We start from the raw sequence: 19,673 nt of genomic DNA, 5'->3' as shown, positions 1-19,673 counted from the left end.
CCCAACCTGAATTTAATTCACAACTAGAATTTATTTTGGTTGTGAATTCAAGTAGTTGTGAATTTGAGTTTTTAAAGTTTGAATTCACAATTAAAACTGTAATTTATTTTGGTTGTGAATTCGAGTTTTAGCTGTGAATTCATAGATTTGGTTGTGAATTCAAGAATATTAAGTTGTAAATTCATCGAGCTAGTTGTGAATTCAAGAACATTAAATTGTGAATTCATAGATCTAGTTGTGAATTTAAGAACATTAAAAATAAATACAAAAAAATCACTTTTCAAAGATGCTTACTTATCATATTATCGTTTTAGACATAATTTATATTTCAAAACCATTTATCAATCAAAAAATATATATAGAAACATGTTTATAAAAAAGAAAAAGAAAAAATAAAATAAAATCTAATTATACTTTCATTTAGACAAATCGTCAAACATCTTCCCCTCAAACTCAATGAGTCGTCTTTGACAACTATAACGAGCTTTTAATTCTGGAGACGCAGCCACCACCACAACTCCAATCTTTATCCCTCACTTGACCAATTTCTTAATTTCTCCCGTAATAATATCCTTATCCTGAGCCCCGTAGTCCAGCCTCGTCACTGCATTGAACAAATCGGCGTAGAGCTTCCCCAGCCTCGGTCGCTCCGCCGACGCCTTCGCTTGAATCATCGTGTACATGTCTTCTTTGAGAAGCGACAAGCCCGCCTCTTCTCCACCGCACCCTCCATCTCCTTCACCACCACACCACCGCCTGTTAATCACCCCCAAAACAAACAATTTTCTCTAAATCCTTGCAAATCCCTAAGTTATTCGAGGAGATCTGCCCGTGGCTGGAGGCGAACAAGAGACAGAAATTTAGGGGAGGCAGAGGACGGGTGGAGGATGGAGGCGGAGGTAGAACACGCGGCGGAGGACACGGCGGAGGATGGAGGCAGAGGATGTGGAGGACGCGGCGGAGGCGGAGGCAGTGGAGAGGCCGATGAAATGAGAAAGAGAAGTGAGAGAGCGTAGAGAGAGATAAGAGAGAGTATTTCTGACTGGCTGGTGTGGCGGCGCTTCACGGCAGGGGGCGAAGCAGGAGATGACGGAGGCGACGAGGCCGAGGCGGCGGTGCTTCGCCGGCGATCTGAGCTCGAATGCAGGGAGGGAGAGAGAGAGAGAGAGAGAGAGAAGGGGGAAGGAAGTGTACCGTAAGGGAGAAGAGAGAGAAAGAGAGTGGAGAGAGAGAAGAGAGAATGCGTACCTGGAGAGAAAGAGAGAGTACATATTTTTAAAGGAGGGTATTTCCGTCTTTTCAATCAAAAAGTGGACAGTTTTTATTATTTTTATCTTAGTGGACAATTTTTATCTTTACAATATGGAAGTGGATAGTTTTATATATTAACTCTCAATTCTATTTCTAAATTATGTATTCTTATAATTAATTTTAATTTACAAGAAAATTATTTATTTATTACTCCCTTCATTCATGAAAATCTGTCTTATGGAAGGTCGACATAAAAAAGTGTTAGGATAAATTTTTGTGGATGGACGAAAATGACCAATTAGGACAAGTTTTTGTGGACAATGGAATATAGTTTTAGGTGTTATTTATTTATTTGAGATTATTTAGATAATTAGAATATACGTACGTAGCATGTTTTTAATATGAAGTGTGGGCGCAGCATGTATCGTTTTGGTAGTTCAGTGAACGTACATAAAATTTACAGTAAATATCCATTTAAAAAATGATTTGATGCATTGAATTATTGGTATAAATTAACAGCTCTATTCGATCCACATCTTAGTTAATTACAACAGCAGTGCCATCAATTTCCAGAGAAGAGAAGTCCCTTCCTTGTCTGGCCATATACATATATATGTAACAATTAACATATATATATGTAATGCTCCATATATCTATCATCAATAAAATGGGGGTTTTTGTGGTATTGGTTTTGTTGAAGATGAGCTACTTAGTGGCAGCGCAGCTTCAAGTGGGGTTCTACGCAAAGAGCTGCCCGAACGTGGAGGCCATTGTGGGCGGCGTAGTCCGTGAAGCCGCCGCCTCCGACCAGACCAGCCCCGCCGTCTTGCTGAGGCTCCACTTCCACGACTGCTTTGTTGAGGTATGTATATGACTTGCATTGCATGCATTAACTAAGTTATTAATAATGGTGATGATGAATTAGGGTTGCGATGGGTCGATTCTGATCGATAATGGGGCGGAGAGCGATGAGAAGCATGCGTTTGGGCATCAAGGGGTGCGAGGCTTTGATATCGTGGAGAGGGCTAAGGCTGAGCTGGAGGCCTTGTGCCCTCGAACTGTTTCTTGTGCGGATATACTTGCTTTGGCTGCAAGAGAAGCTCTACTTTTGGTAAGTAATATTTCTAATTCTAATTAGTCATGTTTATGTATATGAGTTTGATTAATTAAGTTTGTTGATTAGGCGAAAGGGGCGTCGTATGAGGTGGAAACGGGGAGGAGAGATGGTGTGGTTTCGAATGTAGAATCGGCAGATAATATGCCTGATGCGACCGACTCTATTCAGACCCTCAAAACCAAGTTTCTCCAGAAAGGTCTCACAGAAAAGGATCTGGTCGTCCTTAGTGGTACGTCTCTCTCTCTTCTCTCTAGAAGAGAAGCAAAGGCATGCAACTTTTGTGGGTGTTATAGTCGGTACGCAGTCTTAGATAAATGACTCCATGCCATTTTCTATTCTTTTCCAACTATATATTTTCATTCTACTCAAATTAATTTAAAGCCATCAATTTCAATTCTCAGATATCATGTTAATCATGTTTTAAGAGTTAATCATGGTTGATAGCTGAGACCTTGCGTGCTTCTTTAAATGTTTTAAGAGGTTTAATTTGCGGCACCATCTTTTAGTATTTTTCAAAAAATATTTTGTTATATAATAGTATTCGATTAAAAATAATGAGTTATTTCGCTGGATTTTTGGAATTTTTAGGCTCACTCAAATATGAAATAATGTCATTCCACCTAAGAATCCAACAAAGTAACTCATTATTATGTTATTAAATTTAGTGTAACAATACGTTGTGGTTTTTTTTTTTTTTTCTTTAAAATAACGCTGAAAATTGGAGAATTTTTTTAATAGAAAACAAAAATTGTGAATATTTTTTCGAATTCGTAGAAACTTGGGTACACAAAATATTTCTTAAAACGGAAGAAAGTTATTGTTATTTTGTTTTTATTTTTTTGTAATTTTTTTGTTTTATTTTCTTTTCGCTCATTTTCACTTGAAGATGTGTTTTCCATGTGACGCCGTCGGAGATGCCGTTGGCGGGTAACAACGGACTTCTTTCCGTCGGCATCCGCCACACTTTTTTGTAGTGAGAAGGCAAACTTCATCTTCTTTGAATTTTTCCTCTCCTATATTTTAAATTCTAATTTTTTACTTCCATGCTTCAATTTAATTAATGAATTCTGGGCTTTTAGGCACTACTATTAAAAATTAAAGTACATGGCACAAAGTAAAAGGAGCTATAAGCCAAAATATTAATATGCGCATTTTCTTCTTATTGTTTATTATTTTTTATTTTTCTGACGGTGGTCTTATATTATTGGTTATCTATTTAACACATTTATAATTTGAAATATAACAAACGTCCGATTTATTATCCAATTGGTCCGATCTGGAAATTCCCAAATCTTTATAATCAAAATCCCAACTTAATAATTACGGAAAAATTAGGGATGATAATGTCCATGCATGTGATCATAATTATAATGATGGGCCATAAAAGGAAAGCACTGAAATTAATTAGAATAGGATTGATACATGACGGGCATGTGAAAATTAAATAAAGATGCAAGTTGTGATGATCACCACACGCAATATTGGAAACCATTATCATATACATGTAAGATATTTTTGTATTACTTTAATCGCTTTTTATGTGAAAGAGAAACTATTTATATGATTATGAATAGCCAATGTCGGTCCTACGGGTTTAGATCATGATGAGTCTTGTCCGCCTGTAGACACAGATTTAGTTTTATTATGAGCAAATGAAAAAGTTTTTTTAAGAACTATGTTGCATGATTTAAAAAATTATTTGTGGTTAAAAACTAAAATAAGAACTATATTTGCATGATTGTATATATATGCGATAAATTTATAACTTGTTGAATAAATTCTTGGTTTAAAGTTTCAATCTTGTTAGTGATAAATTGACGAAAGCAATTAATTTGGGGGATTTCAGGTGCGCACACAATCGGCACAACCGCATGCTTCTTCATGAGCAACAGACTCTACAACTTCCCGGCCGACGGCGGCTCCGATCCGTCGATAAACCCGTCGTTCCTGCCGGAGCTAAAGTCGATGTGTCCGAAAAACGGCGACGTGAACGTGAGGCTGCCGATCGACAGGGGTAGCGAGCAAGTATTCGACAGCCAAATCCTGCAGAATATTAGGAGCGGCTTTGCAGTGCTGCAGTCCGACGCCGCCCTCTATCAAGACGACGCCACCAAGGCCGTCATCGACTCCTATTTCGCGCCCTTGTTCGCGCCGTCTTTCGAGTCGGATTTCGCCGACTCGATGGTGAGGATGGGCAGGATCGGCGTGCTCACCGGACTGCAGGGCACCATCAGGCGGACTTGTGCAACTTTCGATTGATTTATTATAAATGAGACACCACCAATTAGGGAATTTCGTTCAAATAAATCATCATATTTTGTAAATTGTATTTATGGATTAAACATTTAGTTGTATGGATTTTATTTGCATACTGCTTTCTGCTAAGTTCTTTTTTAATTGGAAGATTCCTTGAGAAAACGTTAAACCACAGTTTAGGTCGGCTTTATTTTGCTCGTTAGAACTTTCATTGCCAACGAAATCGATCTAATCTTAATAGTATTAGTTTCATTTTATTATAGATTTGTCTTTTCAAAAAGTTATCACAACTTCAAACTTTCATAATTTATGTGGTTAAGTTTGATTCGGTCTTAGCGTCAGAATAGGTGAGGAATTATTGACACTAAACAAAGAATTATTCAAAACCTTACCTAATATGATACAATTATCTTCTCCCTTTTACAGGTCATGTTCATATTTGGTTGGGTTGTTTCGTTTTTATCAATATATGGAGTATATGTTAATGAAAAAGAGTCATAGAATAAAGCATAAAATCCAAACATAATTACGAGAAACCATTTTTTGCTGTTGTTTTTAGTCACTCTTTTAATTACTTAGAACATACAAATCTAGTATCCACAATTTAATGCATTTAATTAGTGTTTAATCACAAATTTAGCTGGAGTTAAAAAGACGAGATTACCCATTAATCAGTAATCATGTAAAGTGACTCAAAATATCCTAGAGTTATTCCATAAAGAATGATAATAGTATTTGTATTTGTACCACAAACTTGACTTCCACTGGGCGTCCGGATTTCATGCTAAATTTGAGGTCAATTTTTGAAACTCAAATAACCAAAAATCAAAGAGGAGATGAAGAAGATTGTGAGGAAGATAGAGAGAGACACAGAGAGAGAAGAAGAAACAAACAGGAGTTGTACCTGTTTTGATTCTTGAATCGAAAAAGGTAATTCTCTTCTCCTTTCTTCTTTCTCCGCCCCTCGTTCCACACAACATTGGATCCTCATTCTTGCATCCTGAACAAGTGAAAAAAAGTTGAAGAATCAATCAATCTCAGCAAATAAGAGTTCATCACCGTTGGATTGCGCATGGCCCCGAGCAAGATCAGACAAGTTATCGGAGCAGTGAAGGATCAAACCAGCATTGGCCTGGCCAAGGTCGCCGGTAGCAGCTCCCTCTCCGACCTCGAAGTTGCCATCGTCAAAGCCACCCGCCATGGCCAGAACCCACCCAACCAGTGCTATGTGGCCGAGATCCTCAGCCTTACGTGCTACTCGCACGCCATGGTCAACTCATGCATCGGCATCATTGCCAGGCGCCTCAACAGGACCAAGAACTGGGTGGTGGCCCTGAAAGCGCTCCTGCTCGTCCAGCGCCTCCTCTCCCAGGGCGGCTCCGCCTTTGAGCAGGAGATATTCTTCACCACGAGGCGTGGGACGCGCTTCCTCAACATGTGTGATTTTCGGGACTCATCAAGGAAGGCATGGGACTACTCTGCGTTTGTCCGCACGTATGCCTTGTACTTGGACGAGCTCCTCGAGTTCAGGATGCAGGGCCACGCGGAGAGGGGCAGAGATTATAAGGTGGAGGAGGAAGAGGACGCCGTGGTGGTGAGGGCTCCTCTGGTGTCTGAGATGGAGAATGAGGCCGTCTTCTGCAGGGCTGATCATCTCATGCAACTTCTTGAGAGGTTTTTAGCATGCAGGCCAACAGGTATATGTATATTCATAATCATATATTAATAAAATGTACCTAAATTTGAGTAATCTTTGTTAGATGCTTATAAATTTTGTGTTGTAGGTGGTGCTAAGCATAACAGAATTGTGGTTGTGGCACTATATCCCATTTTGAAAGAAAGCTTTCAAATCTACCATTGCATAACAGAAATACTAGGGACGTTGATAGAGCGTTTTATGCAGATGGACGTACCTGACATGATGCAAGTCCACGACATCTTCTCTTGCGTCTCCAACCAGTACGACGACCTTGATTGCTTCTACAACTGGTGCAAAACTGCCGGAATCATGCGTTTCCCCGACTATCCTAACGTTGAGAAGATCTCCCAGCCAAAACTTGACATGATGAACGACTTCATTCGCCACAAATCATCTATGCTGCACACCAGGATGGCCATTGAGCCAAAGCCCGGCCCCGCTGAACAAGTGTGGACAGAGCCTCAAAAAGCCTTGTCACCAATTATGGAAGAAACAGCAGACCAAGTAAACGTCACTCCTGAACCACAACAAGATAAGAAAACTCAAACTCAACAAGAAGGTGATCTACTGAACCTGTATGACGACGCCCCAACGCCTCAAGATTTAGGGGATCAATTGGCTTTAGCCTTGTTTGATGGCTATCCGCCCACAACTGCTCCTGCAAGCACAATCCCGCCGTGGGAAGCCTTCAAGGATTCCGAATCAGGGGATTGGGAGACGGCGCTAGTTCAGTCTGCCAGTCATCTGTCAAACCAGAGGCCATCTCTTCCTCAAGGCTTTGATCCATTGATTCTTGATGGCATGTACCAATATGGGACAATGGCACACATAGGAGCTTTCTATGCCACCGGAAGTGCTAGCAGCGTGGCACTAGGGTCTGCCACACAGGCCTTGCCGGCACTACCATCACCAGGATCCAACACTTACTCACCACACAACGACCCTTTTGCAGCTTCTCTTGCCATAGCGCCACCTGCCTACGTGCAAATGTCTGAGCTAGAGAGGAATCAACGGTTGTTATTACAAGAGCAACTATTGTGGCAGCAATATACAAGAGACGGCATGCATGGACAAGTAGGATTAGCAAATTTGCAACAATACAACTCTTATCAATACATTCCAAACGTTTACGGTGCAGCATGGTAAGCTTCTACCGAGATTGTTTTGCATAAACATTCCAACTACACACACAGATGAAGTGAAGAGAGAGCCGGAAACTATGAAGAAAATTCTGCAACTAGTGATTTTTTTGAGAGTATCTAACACCAGTTAGATAAGAATCACCACCAGAACAAAATTGCTTCAAGACATCTGTTGGAAGAATATGAACTTGTTCTTTTCCCACCAAGGGAAACAAGATTGTGTTTTTGATGGTTCCTAGTTTTCAATTTTAGCATCTTTTACTTGATGAATTGTGAGTTGAGGAAAGCAGCACAAGTTTCTATGATTCATATTGATTATGCTCGACGCATGCGAGACACTCGAGAAGCATTGGCATTGCAAAACCGCATCTCGAAATTTATCACATAGTTCACTGAGGATTTCCATCAAACATGTTGCATGCTATATCAATTGTTTAGAATCAAACTAGGAAATTCCTGTCAATCCAATAGTGAATAAACAAAAAAAAAACACAGTAAATAGTACCAGAATGAATTCCAAATGTCGTACAAATGTAGCAAAACAGGTTGAATTGAAGAATCACTAAACATAAAAATCCTGGAGTAGAGCAAAATAAAAAAAAGTTAGTCTTCTTCTTCTTCTTCAATGACGGCAGTGCCCAATCCCTTGAAGCCCTCTTGTGGAATTTCGGCGACGGTAACCAAAGAGTAGAGCTCCTCCTTGGCATCCTCATCATCGTTCCTCTTTCTTGCAATTCGGACACGAATCCTTCTCGGAACACTGTGGATTCCACGGCTCCAAATATGTTTGTTCAACTTGACATCAATTCTCACATCTGTAGTTCACATGGCTTTCTGGGCAAACTTTCTGATTTCCTTTATAGCATTTGTAGCCTTTTTTTTGAAGGTGCATCCATGGAGGCGCTTGTGAAGGTTGATGGTGTACTCCCTAAAGACCACCTCCTCCTTCCTCACCTTGCTACCCTTCTCCACCATTTTCGTCTTTGCTCCTAAACCTAAACTGCCTTCTGCTTAGGGTTGGTGGAATAAACCTAAATTCTGACTCAATTATATATTCTTTAAGTTAAATTTATAAGCTCTTTAAAAGAAGGCAAAACACAAAAGCCCATCATTTGAAGGAAATAGGCCCATTTAACTCGGATCGCAACATATATAAAGCAGAGGCTCAGAGATGAACTGAAATGAAAATGGAGAAAAAGGGGACAAGGACAAGTGTAGAGCGGGAAATATCAGCTGAAACGTAGAAACGCACAGCGTCGCCGCCGCAGGCTAACTGAGTATTAGTTATCGATTTCTGCTGTTTTCTTCTCTGCTGCTCACAATTTCGGTTTCTTCTCGAAGGCGAGCGGTGTTCAAGCTTTTAGGCTCAGCCGCCTAGGGCACAGGTAGCATTAGCTTGAGGAAGATGGAATTTAACTTCGAGAATGGAGACTTCGTGTAAATCTCGCGGTTTTTGGATTTCTCAAAAACTGACGTGTAAGAACCACCGTCGTTGAAATTTCGAGTGAGCTCGTCAGTTTAATTCTGTGGGGATGAACGAATTGTTGAATAACAAGACATTCGCGGTGCACGCCGCGGCCGCCGCGGCGTCCGTGGCCCTAGGCACTGCCGTGACATACCCGCTGGACACTCTCAAAGCCTTGATGCAGGTTTCAAATATGTAAATCGTATCTTTACTTGTTGCTTTTGTAGATATCCATGGACAATCTTTGTCGTTATTCTTACTAGATCACTAATTACTAATGTGATGCATTAAAAACAGGTTGGCTCCACTGGTAAGAGACCGTTGACTGCGGCTGATGTTCTTTACAGAGTGCGAGTTTTATCAGGATATTCAGGTAATTCTGAAGCTACCAATCTCTTCAAAGATTCAGTCTGTGAACCGAGCATGCTGAAGTATAATATTACTTCATCTTCCTTGTACCACTTTCCGAACCATGCTCATATTTGTAACTATAAAAGTTGTTTTTCAGTACTTGTTGATCATATTTTTTGTGCCTAGGCCTTGTGCTTTGCGTGGGATCAGAAACTGTCTAAACTAGATACGAATTATACTCAACCTAAAAAAGGAAAAAAATGTGGAGGACTGAGATGAAAGGGAGAGAATTCAACAACTTCGTAACATTGGGAAATGTGGCAATTGTCAGCTTCAAGATATCTATGTGTTGTCAAGAACAAGCAGGAATCTGAAGTTAAGCTAAACTTGATAAAGAAAAAGAAAAAAAAAAACACCCTTTCATGTTGGTATTTTTAACTGGATCTGTTAACAACTTAAATATAGTCTGGTTTCCTTGCACGGCGAAATGTGGTTCATACATTGCTTATACAAGCATAAAATTCAGTGCTGTGGCATTCAAATTTTTGTCTTTCATGTTTATGTCAGGTTTGTATAATGGCGTTGGGTGGCTGATTATGGGAAGAACATTGGGTCTTGGTGTTCGCTTTGGCGTTTATGAGATATTGACCGCATTCTACGAGGGTAACTTCAAATTTTCTGTGTTTCTTTTGTTCATTTTATCTTCTCTTTGTGAATTTTGCTTTCTGGCCATATATGCTGGTGTCACCTCTGCATTGATTAAGAGATCACTCTAACCAAGATAGCAGAACAAATAAAATTAAGTCAGTGATGAAGACTTATTAGGAACTAAACTGACACACATCTTTATGACCATAGAGTACTGAGAATGTAATCTCAAGGCACTTGGCGCCATTAGATAATGGTACCTGCCTTGGGCATGAGTAATATGCAACGCAGGATCCATGCTAGAAAACCTGCATGTACAGTTTTTAAGAAACATTTTTTGAGTTAAGTTGAGCCTTTTTAAGGCTTCCTTAAAATCGTCAACTTTTAGCTTTGTCTATATGATCACATGCAATAATTAAACTAATTTCTATCAAACCAAAAGAACTTGAAGGCATAAGGATAATTACTGAAACTAGTACTTCAATTAGAGAAGCTCTGTCAAGCATCATGATTTGTATGCTGGTCGATGCCAAATCATTAAAATGAAAAGATTATGAGGCGAAGAAAGGTAGAAGCAGATGCTTGTAGTGAGACTACAAAAGAGTAGTGATGGTAAGATGAATGAGTTAGAATCATAAATTTCTTTGTGTAATCAAAATCATTGTTGGGAGGCGATACAATTAGAAAAATCAGTAAACAGCTTTACGAAAATTCTCTAATTTTGAGTTGGTGTTACCATAGTTATTAATCGCGCATCGCGCACAATCGTGCAAAGCTATCCTAGCGCTATCGCGCACGCTATTTGAATATATTGCACAGAAATATATAAAAACATATATATCATAATAATAAGAAAAACATGTATAATATGTCTAGTTAATAAAAAGATACAGTCATAAAAACTTAATTTCAGGGTTTAGGGTTGAACTTGCTATAGAATAGGAACTGAATATGAGAAGAGGAGAAGAAGTAGAAGTGATGAATATGAGAAGAACGTGAAGAGATCAGGAAGAAGTGAAGAACGGTTCTTCAAGAACCAAAGAGTCTGTCTGTCGCTTGGGATTAGAGGAAGAAAGAAACAGAAACGTAAAACTTTAAAAGAAAAGAACCGAAGAGTCTATCATGCAGTTGGAGTTGGACAATCAGAGCAGACTTAATTTATAAGTTATCTATAACTTTAAACCCTAATATTAAAAGCCCAAGCCCGTGCAGTATATAATAGCCCATGCAGAAAATTGTTCAATAGCGCTCTATTTTGCGCAATGCGCGATCAAAATAGCGCATATAGCGCTTGCTATTAAACATTAACCTCTGCATCTTGATGCGGTGCGATATGCGTGCGCGACGCGATGCACGATTGCTAGCGCGATTTGCACTATTGATAACTATGGGTATTACAAGAAACATCATTGTCTTAGTTTCCTTCTCTCTGCTTGGGGGCACTGAGCCTTCAGTGGTGCTATGCAGCTGACAGAGATTATGTTCTATCTTTAATCTTTTTGGTGATAAAATCACAGTGTGAGAAATGGTCTTCTATGCTTAAGTAGGATTGTAATACTCCCTCCGTCCCAGAAGACTAGAAGAGTATGCTTAGTTTGTTCAGCACGCGTTTTAATCAATGTTAGATGAGTGTGTTGTGAGTGGAGAAAGGGGTCCACTTTTGTGAGTGGAGTGGATAAATAATGGTAGGTCATATTGGTAAAGTTGTAACAAGTGTTGAAAATGAGGATAAAAATAAGGGGTTAGGGGTGGGGCCGTGTCCAAAAATGGGTTTTGCATGCTTTGTGGGACGGATGAAAAAGGAAAGTGAGCATACTCTTCTGGGACGGAGGGAGTATGTGTTTGATCCATCAGTTTTTTGGTAGGATTCAAATATGTGTTTGACCTTTGCAGATTATTTCCTTGTTGGCACTTGCTTCAAACGTTTCTCCTTTCTTACTACCGCTAGTTGAAGGAGTTCGTTCTAATGTATTTCCTATTTTGATAATATGTTACTGGTTCTGTTCTGTGGTTAACTGGTCTTTTGGCTGAAGCTTCTGCTGGTTTAACCCTTTGTGTACTTTGTAACTACTGTATTGAGTCATCAGCTGAACATCTCTGTTCCTTTCCGTGAGGCATGTAGACTTACAGATTAATGCACGAGTGAGAAATATTAGTATGTTATGGTAGCGAGACTGCTTCTTCTTCATTGTGTTGTGTCTTTCTAACCATATTTTGTTGCATATTAAAGATGATCTTTTGCTTACCCCAATCTTTCCTAATCAGATGGTCGTGAGGATGATCATTTACTTCTCTCTGAGGCTATGCTGGCAGGATTTGCTTCTGGAACTGTTGAATCACTTGTAAGCTCTCCATTTGAAATGATTAAAGTTCGTGCTCAGGTTGCTTCTGCTTCTCGCATTACAACCCCGCCTTCCATTGTTGAAAAGAGTGTTGTTCCTCCTTTAGTTTCGAGATTACTTCCCAGATGTTCCCTGGATATGACTGCAATGAGCAAATCCATTTCCCTTTTGTCCACCTTGACCACTAGAAATGGAAATATATTGGATTCTTTGAAAGAGTACCCATGGATGATGACAGGATCCGGGAAACCACCTCCTGTTAGCAATGTCCGAACATTATTAGAAATCGTTTCTTTGGAAGGTTGGACAGCTCTGTGGAGAGGTTATAGATCTGGTATAGTGAGAGATTCCATTTTTGGTGGCTTATTTTTTGGAAGCTGGCAATTTCTACACGAAGTCATGCTCAACTGGAAAGCTGTGAATATGGATCCTATTCCAAGGTTTGATTTTCATCATTTGCTGATTACCCATTATGTGATCAATTGATCTTTCGAAAGAAAGAATTATTTCCTGATTTTCTTACCTAAAAGCATGTCCTCATCAGGTCTGCATATTGTTGCAAATAAAGAATTATTAACTCATCAGCAGTTCTGAGGAAAATATGATTTCTGTAATGATGATTCTGTAGAGATGTGAATCTTAAAGGCTTTCCATTTTATGGATTTGGTTGCTAATAACTCAAGATTTCTAGCTTGCGTTCATGGTTGCCGGTATATTGAATTTTCCTGCTAGGTTCTTTACTTGCAAGTAATGTAAAAATATCAATATGTGATAGCTATGTCCGCAATTGCAGTCATGATGGCATTATTTATTTTTTTCTTTTTATATTAAATTGTGTTGTTATTAGTCAGCATTTGTTTAGCTTCAGTTTTAAAGGTCTGCCTGTTTGTGAATTTTGTAGGACATAACTAGAATTGTGTTCAAACCGGCTGTTATTTATCTTCTTTCCTCACTCTATAAATGATTTCAGGTATGACAGTGAAGTTGGCCCATTGTCTCCAGTGGCTGTTAGCCTCTCGGCTGGAGTTTCTGGTGCCTTTGCTGCAGCTGTTTCACATGGTTTTGACACAACGAGAAACCGATCACAATGCACTGTTTTGCCTAAGGTACGGTACTTGACAAGAAGAGAGGTTATAATCTAATATTGGTTTCAAAAGTGAATTCCACTTCATATTTAGAATGTTTCTACTTTTGTTTAATGCTTCCTTTGGGTTTGTATTAGCATTATCTTTACATACGTGTTTGGTGTTTGGATTTCCCTGAATGTTACTTTGTGGAGCATGTGCAAAGGTGTCAAGTATATACACTGAATTAGCAGAATGCTGAACTGTGAAAGAAAATTTTCCAGCCAAACCTTAAAAATAAGCCTTCAGCATTTTAAACCACTATTTTCTGTAAGTTTGTATTACATTGTTGATTTAGTACCAATATCATGTGTGATATGAATTCGGTTTCCATGAATGCTTGCCTATCATTTGTGCAATAAATAATGGTCAATATCACAATGGATTGTCATTTCCTTCCATGAATGTTGAACTCTCTGTAGAGACATATTTTGTTTAAAGAGGCATTTGCTGCTCAGGTTGTACCGTTTCTTTGTCATTGCAACCTATTGGCATTATGATTCCAAAACATTAGATACAAACATGAAGGTATCTCCCATTGTGGTTAACTTAAAAGGTTCTGCATTTATGTCCTTTGTATGTATTTGAACTAAAGTTTATATATAGAAAGCATCTATGTCCCTACTGTATCTATTATCAAGAAATTGTTTTTTCTGCATGAAAATCCAACGGATGTTTCCATAGCTACTATCTCAGGTAGCTTGGATATCCATGAAGACTTTAGTTAACAGTATGTTTGCGCTGCTTATTCTTTTCCCTGTAAACTCAAATATGAAGACCTTTCCGGAACTGTAGTTTCTTCTCGATTTTTCCTCTTGTGTGAGTTTTATAATTTCAAATTTTCCGTTTGCAGTATTTATTATTGGAGAGGAAATTTTTGATGTGGCCTAAAAGAGGAAATAGATTTGAGAGGCTCACAGGGATCCACCCGGCTGACAGAAATTTACTGCTGAATGGCATAGGGTTGCGGATGGCCCGTTGTGGACTCGCATCATCTATCATCGTCGGAAGCTACTTTTTTGCTATCAATCACTTGGTGCCTAGTTAAAGAGTCCTTTATTTACAAGATCCATATTAAAACCTTATGGTCCTGTGAGGATTTTGACTGGGCTAACATACAAGGGAAGAAATTCCTTGAATGCTTCTTATTGCAACCAGCTACTGATTCTCTTTGCTTGAGTATATATTGTTGTTCTGGTAACAAGTATACATGCAAGGTTTACACTTTGGAATAACACGGCTGCTACAGAGTTTACCTCCTCTTCGTAATGTCAGGTTCATATATCCTTAATCCTTTTGGCTGGATACATTTTTTCTTTATTGCTTTTGTCTCATTACATGCGAAGATCATCCCCTAGAACTAGTGAAACTCTTTTTATATATAAGTTGAGGGCTCCCTTTCTGGATCTTGAGCCTTGAAATTTGTTCTCTTGTTTACCATAAAAGTCCATCTAGTCCACATGTTTACATAGAAGACGTATTTCAGTGGTAAGCTCTATTTAACAGATCAACAATGGAAAGAATATGTCATTATTAGTCAGCGTATTCATTAAATACGCTTGTAAATTAGCGAGCATAATTGATAGGTTTGAAAGTTTGTGGGGGGCATGCATTCATTCAAGTTTTGGAATTTCGGATGGTTACAGAAATGGACCCAGTACTGCACTTGAGTTTTTTTAAGTTTGTGGTATAAGTGGTACCTCCACTTTGCACAAGTTCGTGTCTCATGAATGCCGTCGCCTTTTGACACCATTCTCCTGTACTTTTAATCTGAAGTAGTTTCAATTTGACTGTGTTTAAGCACCTTCTTTGACCATTGATGCTTCGAACCACGGATGACGATGATTAGGTTTTCTCTAGGGCTAGGCTACCTATATTTGGTCAACTATGATTCTAGTTTTCGATGCTCGTCTCTTTGTTTGTTTCCATATCATCACAGGTACAGGGTCAAATATGAAAGGTTTGGTTTGTGGTTGATGTCAAAGCCTTGTTCTTCTCTTCCCCTTTTTGGTGTCTCTGTCAATGAAACTGAAAAACTTTGTGAACAAGTTGAGATTGGGCCATGAGAGGCATGTCTTGTGTAATCATTTGTAATGCCTTTCAATTCCATTTGGTCTTTTTCAAGCAAAGTTCCAAACTAAAACAAACCACCCTTTGCACACAATTAATTCATCTCTCTCTCTCATGCATGTGCCTTGCTTCTACTATGTGAACTCTATGTGGGTGAGATGATTACCAAGCTAACTTAGAAATGATACACACTTGAACATGATTTACAATTTTTTTTATAAGTTTCTCTCTCATCCTTAAGATGAATAGATTGAACATCTAAGAGCATGGAATATTTATTTCAAGTAGTGAACCTCAACTTGAGACTTCGCCTTCAGCTTTTGTATAATGAATGAGTGAGATGGGTTAAAATGAAAATTCATTTTAAAATATAATTTCCGAATCATTGTCTTTCGATTACGAAGATTTATGGTGAATATACCACTATACTGAATGAATTTATGGTTCTAAATTTGTATTTTACAGGGAGCAAAAAGTTTTCATTTTTTAATTTATACATTTTCACATCAAATTTTTACAGATTCCACAAACAATTTACGGTCCAAGACCAATAGAACTGAAATTACGGCTTTCCATGTCTATATAATTTGGGTTCTAAAAAAATATCTACATGATTTCTTTATTTATTAAATGGGACATGTCGGCAGTGTTTATTTCTATATATTGTTTCTTTTTTTAATAATATTGCACTTATATTTTTTGTTGACCTTTTTGAGCAACGGATATTATAATATTAACAGGATCTGGATATAGTTGTTGAGACCAATTAAATAAGGATGGAGTATGAAAAATTTCAACCTAGGAACATCATAAGCCGCATATGTCACCTCTATAGTTTATATGAAACTAGGAAAATATACATACTTGGATACTTGGTCTTAAAGTTACGAATTGTCGTGTGTTCAATGTGTCGGATTTTGATTCAATATATGTACACCATTGTTTGTAAAGTGAAATAGGAAATTGAAATTTTAACATTTCGAGGAGTTTATTCGGATTATGGATTTATACCCTATATATTTTGCTAATTGGTTGTACGATTTTTTTAAAATTGAAATATAAAGTATTAGCCCGCTTCAAATATATATATATATATATATGGGAGCGCTCCAATGAGACCCCCTATTTTTAGTGAGACCTGAGACACGATCTCGTACGTTTATTTCATTAATCCTATGGCTGATATTGTATCTAGTGGAAGAATTTTTTTTCTCATGGTTCGAATCTTGAAGGGAGCGAAATATTTTAAATTTCGTTATTCATCAGTATATACTACATTGTTCATCATTATATATTGTCTTGTTCATTAGTTTATGTCTTATTCATTGTCTTCAGTGTCTCACGAAAAATAGGGGGTCTCACTGGAGCACGCCCCTATATATATATATATATATATATATATATATATATAGGTTCAATGAAAAAGATCTAAATGAAAGAAAGAAGAGAGAAGTAATCTCATCCGTTGATCTTATCTAATTTAACGGACATGATTTATTCACGCCATGTTCAACGGATTTTTTCATTGAACATTCGTGAACATATACTCCCTCCGTCCCTGAAATAAGTTTCTCTTTTTTCTTTTTGGGACGTGATGAGGAGTAATATGTGCAGAGTAGGGAAGGAATACGAATCAGAGGAATCGACCCCATTGGCGGGATGAATATGGCAGAGGAGATACACTCGCCAGAGAAGTCACCATCGTCAGGGAAGTCATCGTCATCAGAGAAGTCAACTCCGTCAGAGAAGTCACCATCCTCAGAGAAGTCCTCCACACCAGAGAAGTCATCCATGTCAGAGGAGTCCTTCATGCCAGAGAAGTCATTACCGCCAGAGGAGACGCCCTTGCCAGAGAAGACGTGTTTACCAGAGGAGTCCTTCATGCCAGAGATGTCAACATTACCAGAGAAGATGCCTTCGCTAGAGGAGACATTTTTTATCAGAGGAGTTGTTAAATGCGCGGGAAGGTCTCCCGCGTATTATCGAAATTACCAGCGTACCCTTCCACCACGCAAGACGCATGCACCGAAGATGTTTTTACTATTTTACCCCTCCGCTTGTAAATCTATAAATAGGGCCCGAGCTCGTGTACTGTTACTTACGCTCTCTTATATTTTCGAATACAATAGTTGTTTTTCTCGTGCAAGGTTTCCGATCAGCTATTTTTACTCTTTCCAGCCTTCTCGACTAGGTAGAATTTTATGTTTTCCCTTTATAGATTTAGGTGTTGGCTACGTTAAACACCAACTGGCGCCGTCTGTGGGAAGGCTACTGAATTAAGACGTGAGGTTACGGTCGCCGGCGTACGCAGATCTGTGAATTCAATCGGATTTGCGGGCGTTGGCACCGATTGGTCCGATAATCCGGATATCCAGCTGTGTTTAATCGTTTAATTGCGTTTTCTGGTTTAATGTGTGGTTAATCTGCTGAGCTCTGCGTTGATTTGTGTTTTGGGTGCATGGGGAAAGGTGGCGACGGGCGTAAAACATGAATCAGGGGAAATTTACGTTTATTTACCGCTTGTTTGGGGTAGTTATCTGCGAATAAGGGGTTCTCTTGTAGAATTGAGGTTCTCTTCACCGATCTAATGTTTTGCATGAGGAAATTGTGATTGGGTGCTCTGTTCCGATTGTGTTCGTCGTTTCCTTATGGATCCCCGATATTTTGGGTTTATGTTGCTTGTATGTGGTTGTTTTGCGTGTTAATACGATAATTGTGGGCGATCTTCGTGTTTTACCTTGTTTTCGGTGAAGCGTGTGGTTATTACTGTTAATTCATGGGTTTGCATCGATAATACGCCGATTAATACTTTGCTTCTGTTGTGCTCGGGTTCGCGTTGCTAATCCGTGGGTATTCTTTGTTTGCAATTGATAATTACCGTTACTTCCTATGTTTTGGTGACTAATCCTCGCTTTGTATCGCTGAATCGGGGGTGATAATCTGTTTTTGTTATGTTAGTTCTGCGCCGGGGGCTTATAGACTTTTTTCGTTTAAGGGAGGGGGTTTATGGGCGTTTTCCATGTTTTTCGTGGTTGATCTTCGATTTTGATGATTGAATTGGAAGTTCTGTTCTGTTCCTGGTATATTGGGGTGTCTTGCTGGGGATCTATGGGTTTTGTGGCTAGTCTTCGATCTCAAGAGTATTTATTGTCGTCGATGCAAGGGATTTACCTCAGTAATATGATAATTAAACACTTTGTCTTAGTTATGGTGAGATCCATATTGTTGTTTTGTGGACGATCTTCACTTATGGGAAACTATTATTCATGTTCTCCATGTTTTCCTTGATTAATCTTCATATTATGGTAGTATTTTACATAATTCTTTTTGTTATCATGTTTAATGAATCGTGCTAACATGTCTTCTGGTGGTTGCTCTGTTTGTACTTATCTCTGGGTATCTCGCGTCTGCTGGATTTTACTGAGGGCTCTGTTTTTCTCAATCTATACTCTGGGTTTATTTTCCAGAGTGTAGAATTATTCGGAACCTTTTTAACGGTCTTTGTACCGGTGCTCGGGATTCTTTATTGGATTTCTTATATTGGGACTCCCATCGGTAACGGAGGGTTTGTTCTTTTGTCCTTGGGACTTTTCTCACTTTGCTTACATGTAGGTACTATGGGATCGTCAGATGCTCACCGCAACCTGGAGAAGGAGTTCGACTCCGCTGCTCTCACCACTGAGGTGCCTGCCTCCTTGTTCACTGGCCTACAGGGCAATGCTGCCTTCGCTGCACCACCAGGGTTTCATGCTATCTCCGCCACTCCGTTGACAGGGCTGAATGCAAGTCTCCAGAGATCTGCTCTGGTAACTCCGGGATCTGATATGCCAAGCTTAACTCCCGCGCCTGGAGCGGGACAGCTTACGTTCGGGTCAATGGAACAGATGATGGCGCTGCTTCACTACTCCGCTGTGCGTCAGGCACTAGGAACTCCCATGTTGTCCACTGTTCCCACTGTAACTCCACTGGTAGGAACGGCTACTTTGCAGGGCACTGAGGCTCCACCTCCCGCTGCTCAGGAGGTAAACACTTTAGCAATCAACAAACAAGCTGCGATGCCTCTGGAAGTGCAAGGGGACCCGGCTGACAGGGAAGTGGAAAGAAGACCAGAGGGGAGCCGGGTCAGACTCAACAGTGTTGTGAGAAAGGAGAGGGTTGACGAGTCTGATAGTCAATCCGTCTCCTTGGTGTTCGAGGAAGAGAGACCG

At 39.3% G+C, this 19,673-nt stretch overlaps 3 protein-coding genes and 1 pseudogene across 3 annotated transcripts; 3 read left to right on the top strand and 1 right to left on the bottom strand.

Moving 5' to 3' along the window:
• The first annotated feature begins 307 nt into the window (after positions 1 to 307).
• On the top strand, positions 308 to 4,747 carry LOC131018549 (peroxidase 43-like). The gene is made up of 4 exons (XM_057947266.1): positions 308 to 2,113; positions 2,177 to 2,362; positions 2,435 to 2,597; positions 4,215 to 4,747. The coding sequence occupies exons 1-4, from the start codon at positions 1,892 to 1,894 to the stop codon at positions 4,625 to 4,627; spliced, it is 984 nt and encodes a 327-aa protein (XP_057803249.1). The 5' UTR covers positions 308 to 1,891; the 3' UTR covers positions 4,628 to 4,747.
• A 702-nt stretch (positions 4,748 to 5,449) lies between these two features.
• Positions 5,450 to 7,735, top strand: LOC131018536 (putative clathrin assembly protein At1g03050). The gene is made up of 2 exons (XM_057947254.1): positions 5,450 to 6,321; positions 6,409 to 7,735. The coding sequence occupies exons 1-2, from the start codon at positions 5,697 to 5,699 to the stop codon at positions 7,467 to 7,469; spliced, it is 1,686 nt and encodes a 561-aa protein (XP_057803237.1). The 5' UTR covers positions 5,450 to 5,696; the 3' UTR covers positions 7,470 to 7,735.
• A 149-nt stretch (positions 7,736 to 7,884) lies between these two features.
• On the bottom strand, positions 7,885 to 8,440 carry LOC131018546 (60S ribosomal protein L31-like; annotated as a pseudogene).
• A 123-nt stretch (positions 8,441 to 8,563) lies between these two features.
• Positions 8,564 to 14,655, top strand: LOC131018540 (mitochondrial arginine transporter BAC2). Its single transcript, XM_057947257.1, has 6 exons — positions 8,564 to 9,114; positions 9,228 to 9,303; positions 9,849 to 9,944; positions 12,195 to 12,711; positions 13,242 to 13,377; positions 14,249 to 14,655. The coding sequence occupies exons 1-6, from the start codon at positions 8,998 to 9,000 to the stop codon at positions 14,441 to 14,443; spliced, it is 1,137 nt and encodes a 378-aa protein (XP_057803240.1). The 5' UTR covers positions 8,564 to 8,997; the 3' UTR covers positions 14,444 to 14,655.
• The last annotated feature ends 5,018 nt before the right edge of the window (positions 14,656 to 19,673 follow it).

The sequence above is a fragment of the Salvia miltiorrhiza genome, chromosome 1 (genome assembly GCF_028751815.1).
Source record: "Salvia miltiorrhiza cultivar Shanhuang (shh) chromosome 1, IMPLAD_Smil_shh, whole genome shotgun sequence".
NCBI classification, from domain to species: domain Eukaryota; kingdom Viridiplantae; phylum Streptophyta; class Magnoliopsida; order Lamiales; family Lamiaceae; genus Salvia; species Salvia miltiorrhiza.
This window is presented reverse-complemented; position numbering and strand designations above follow the sequence as displayed.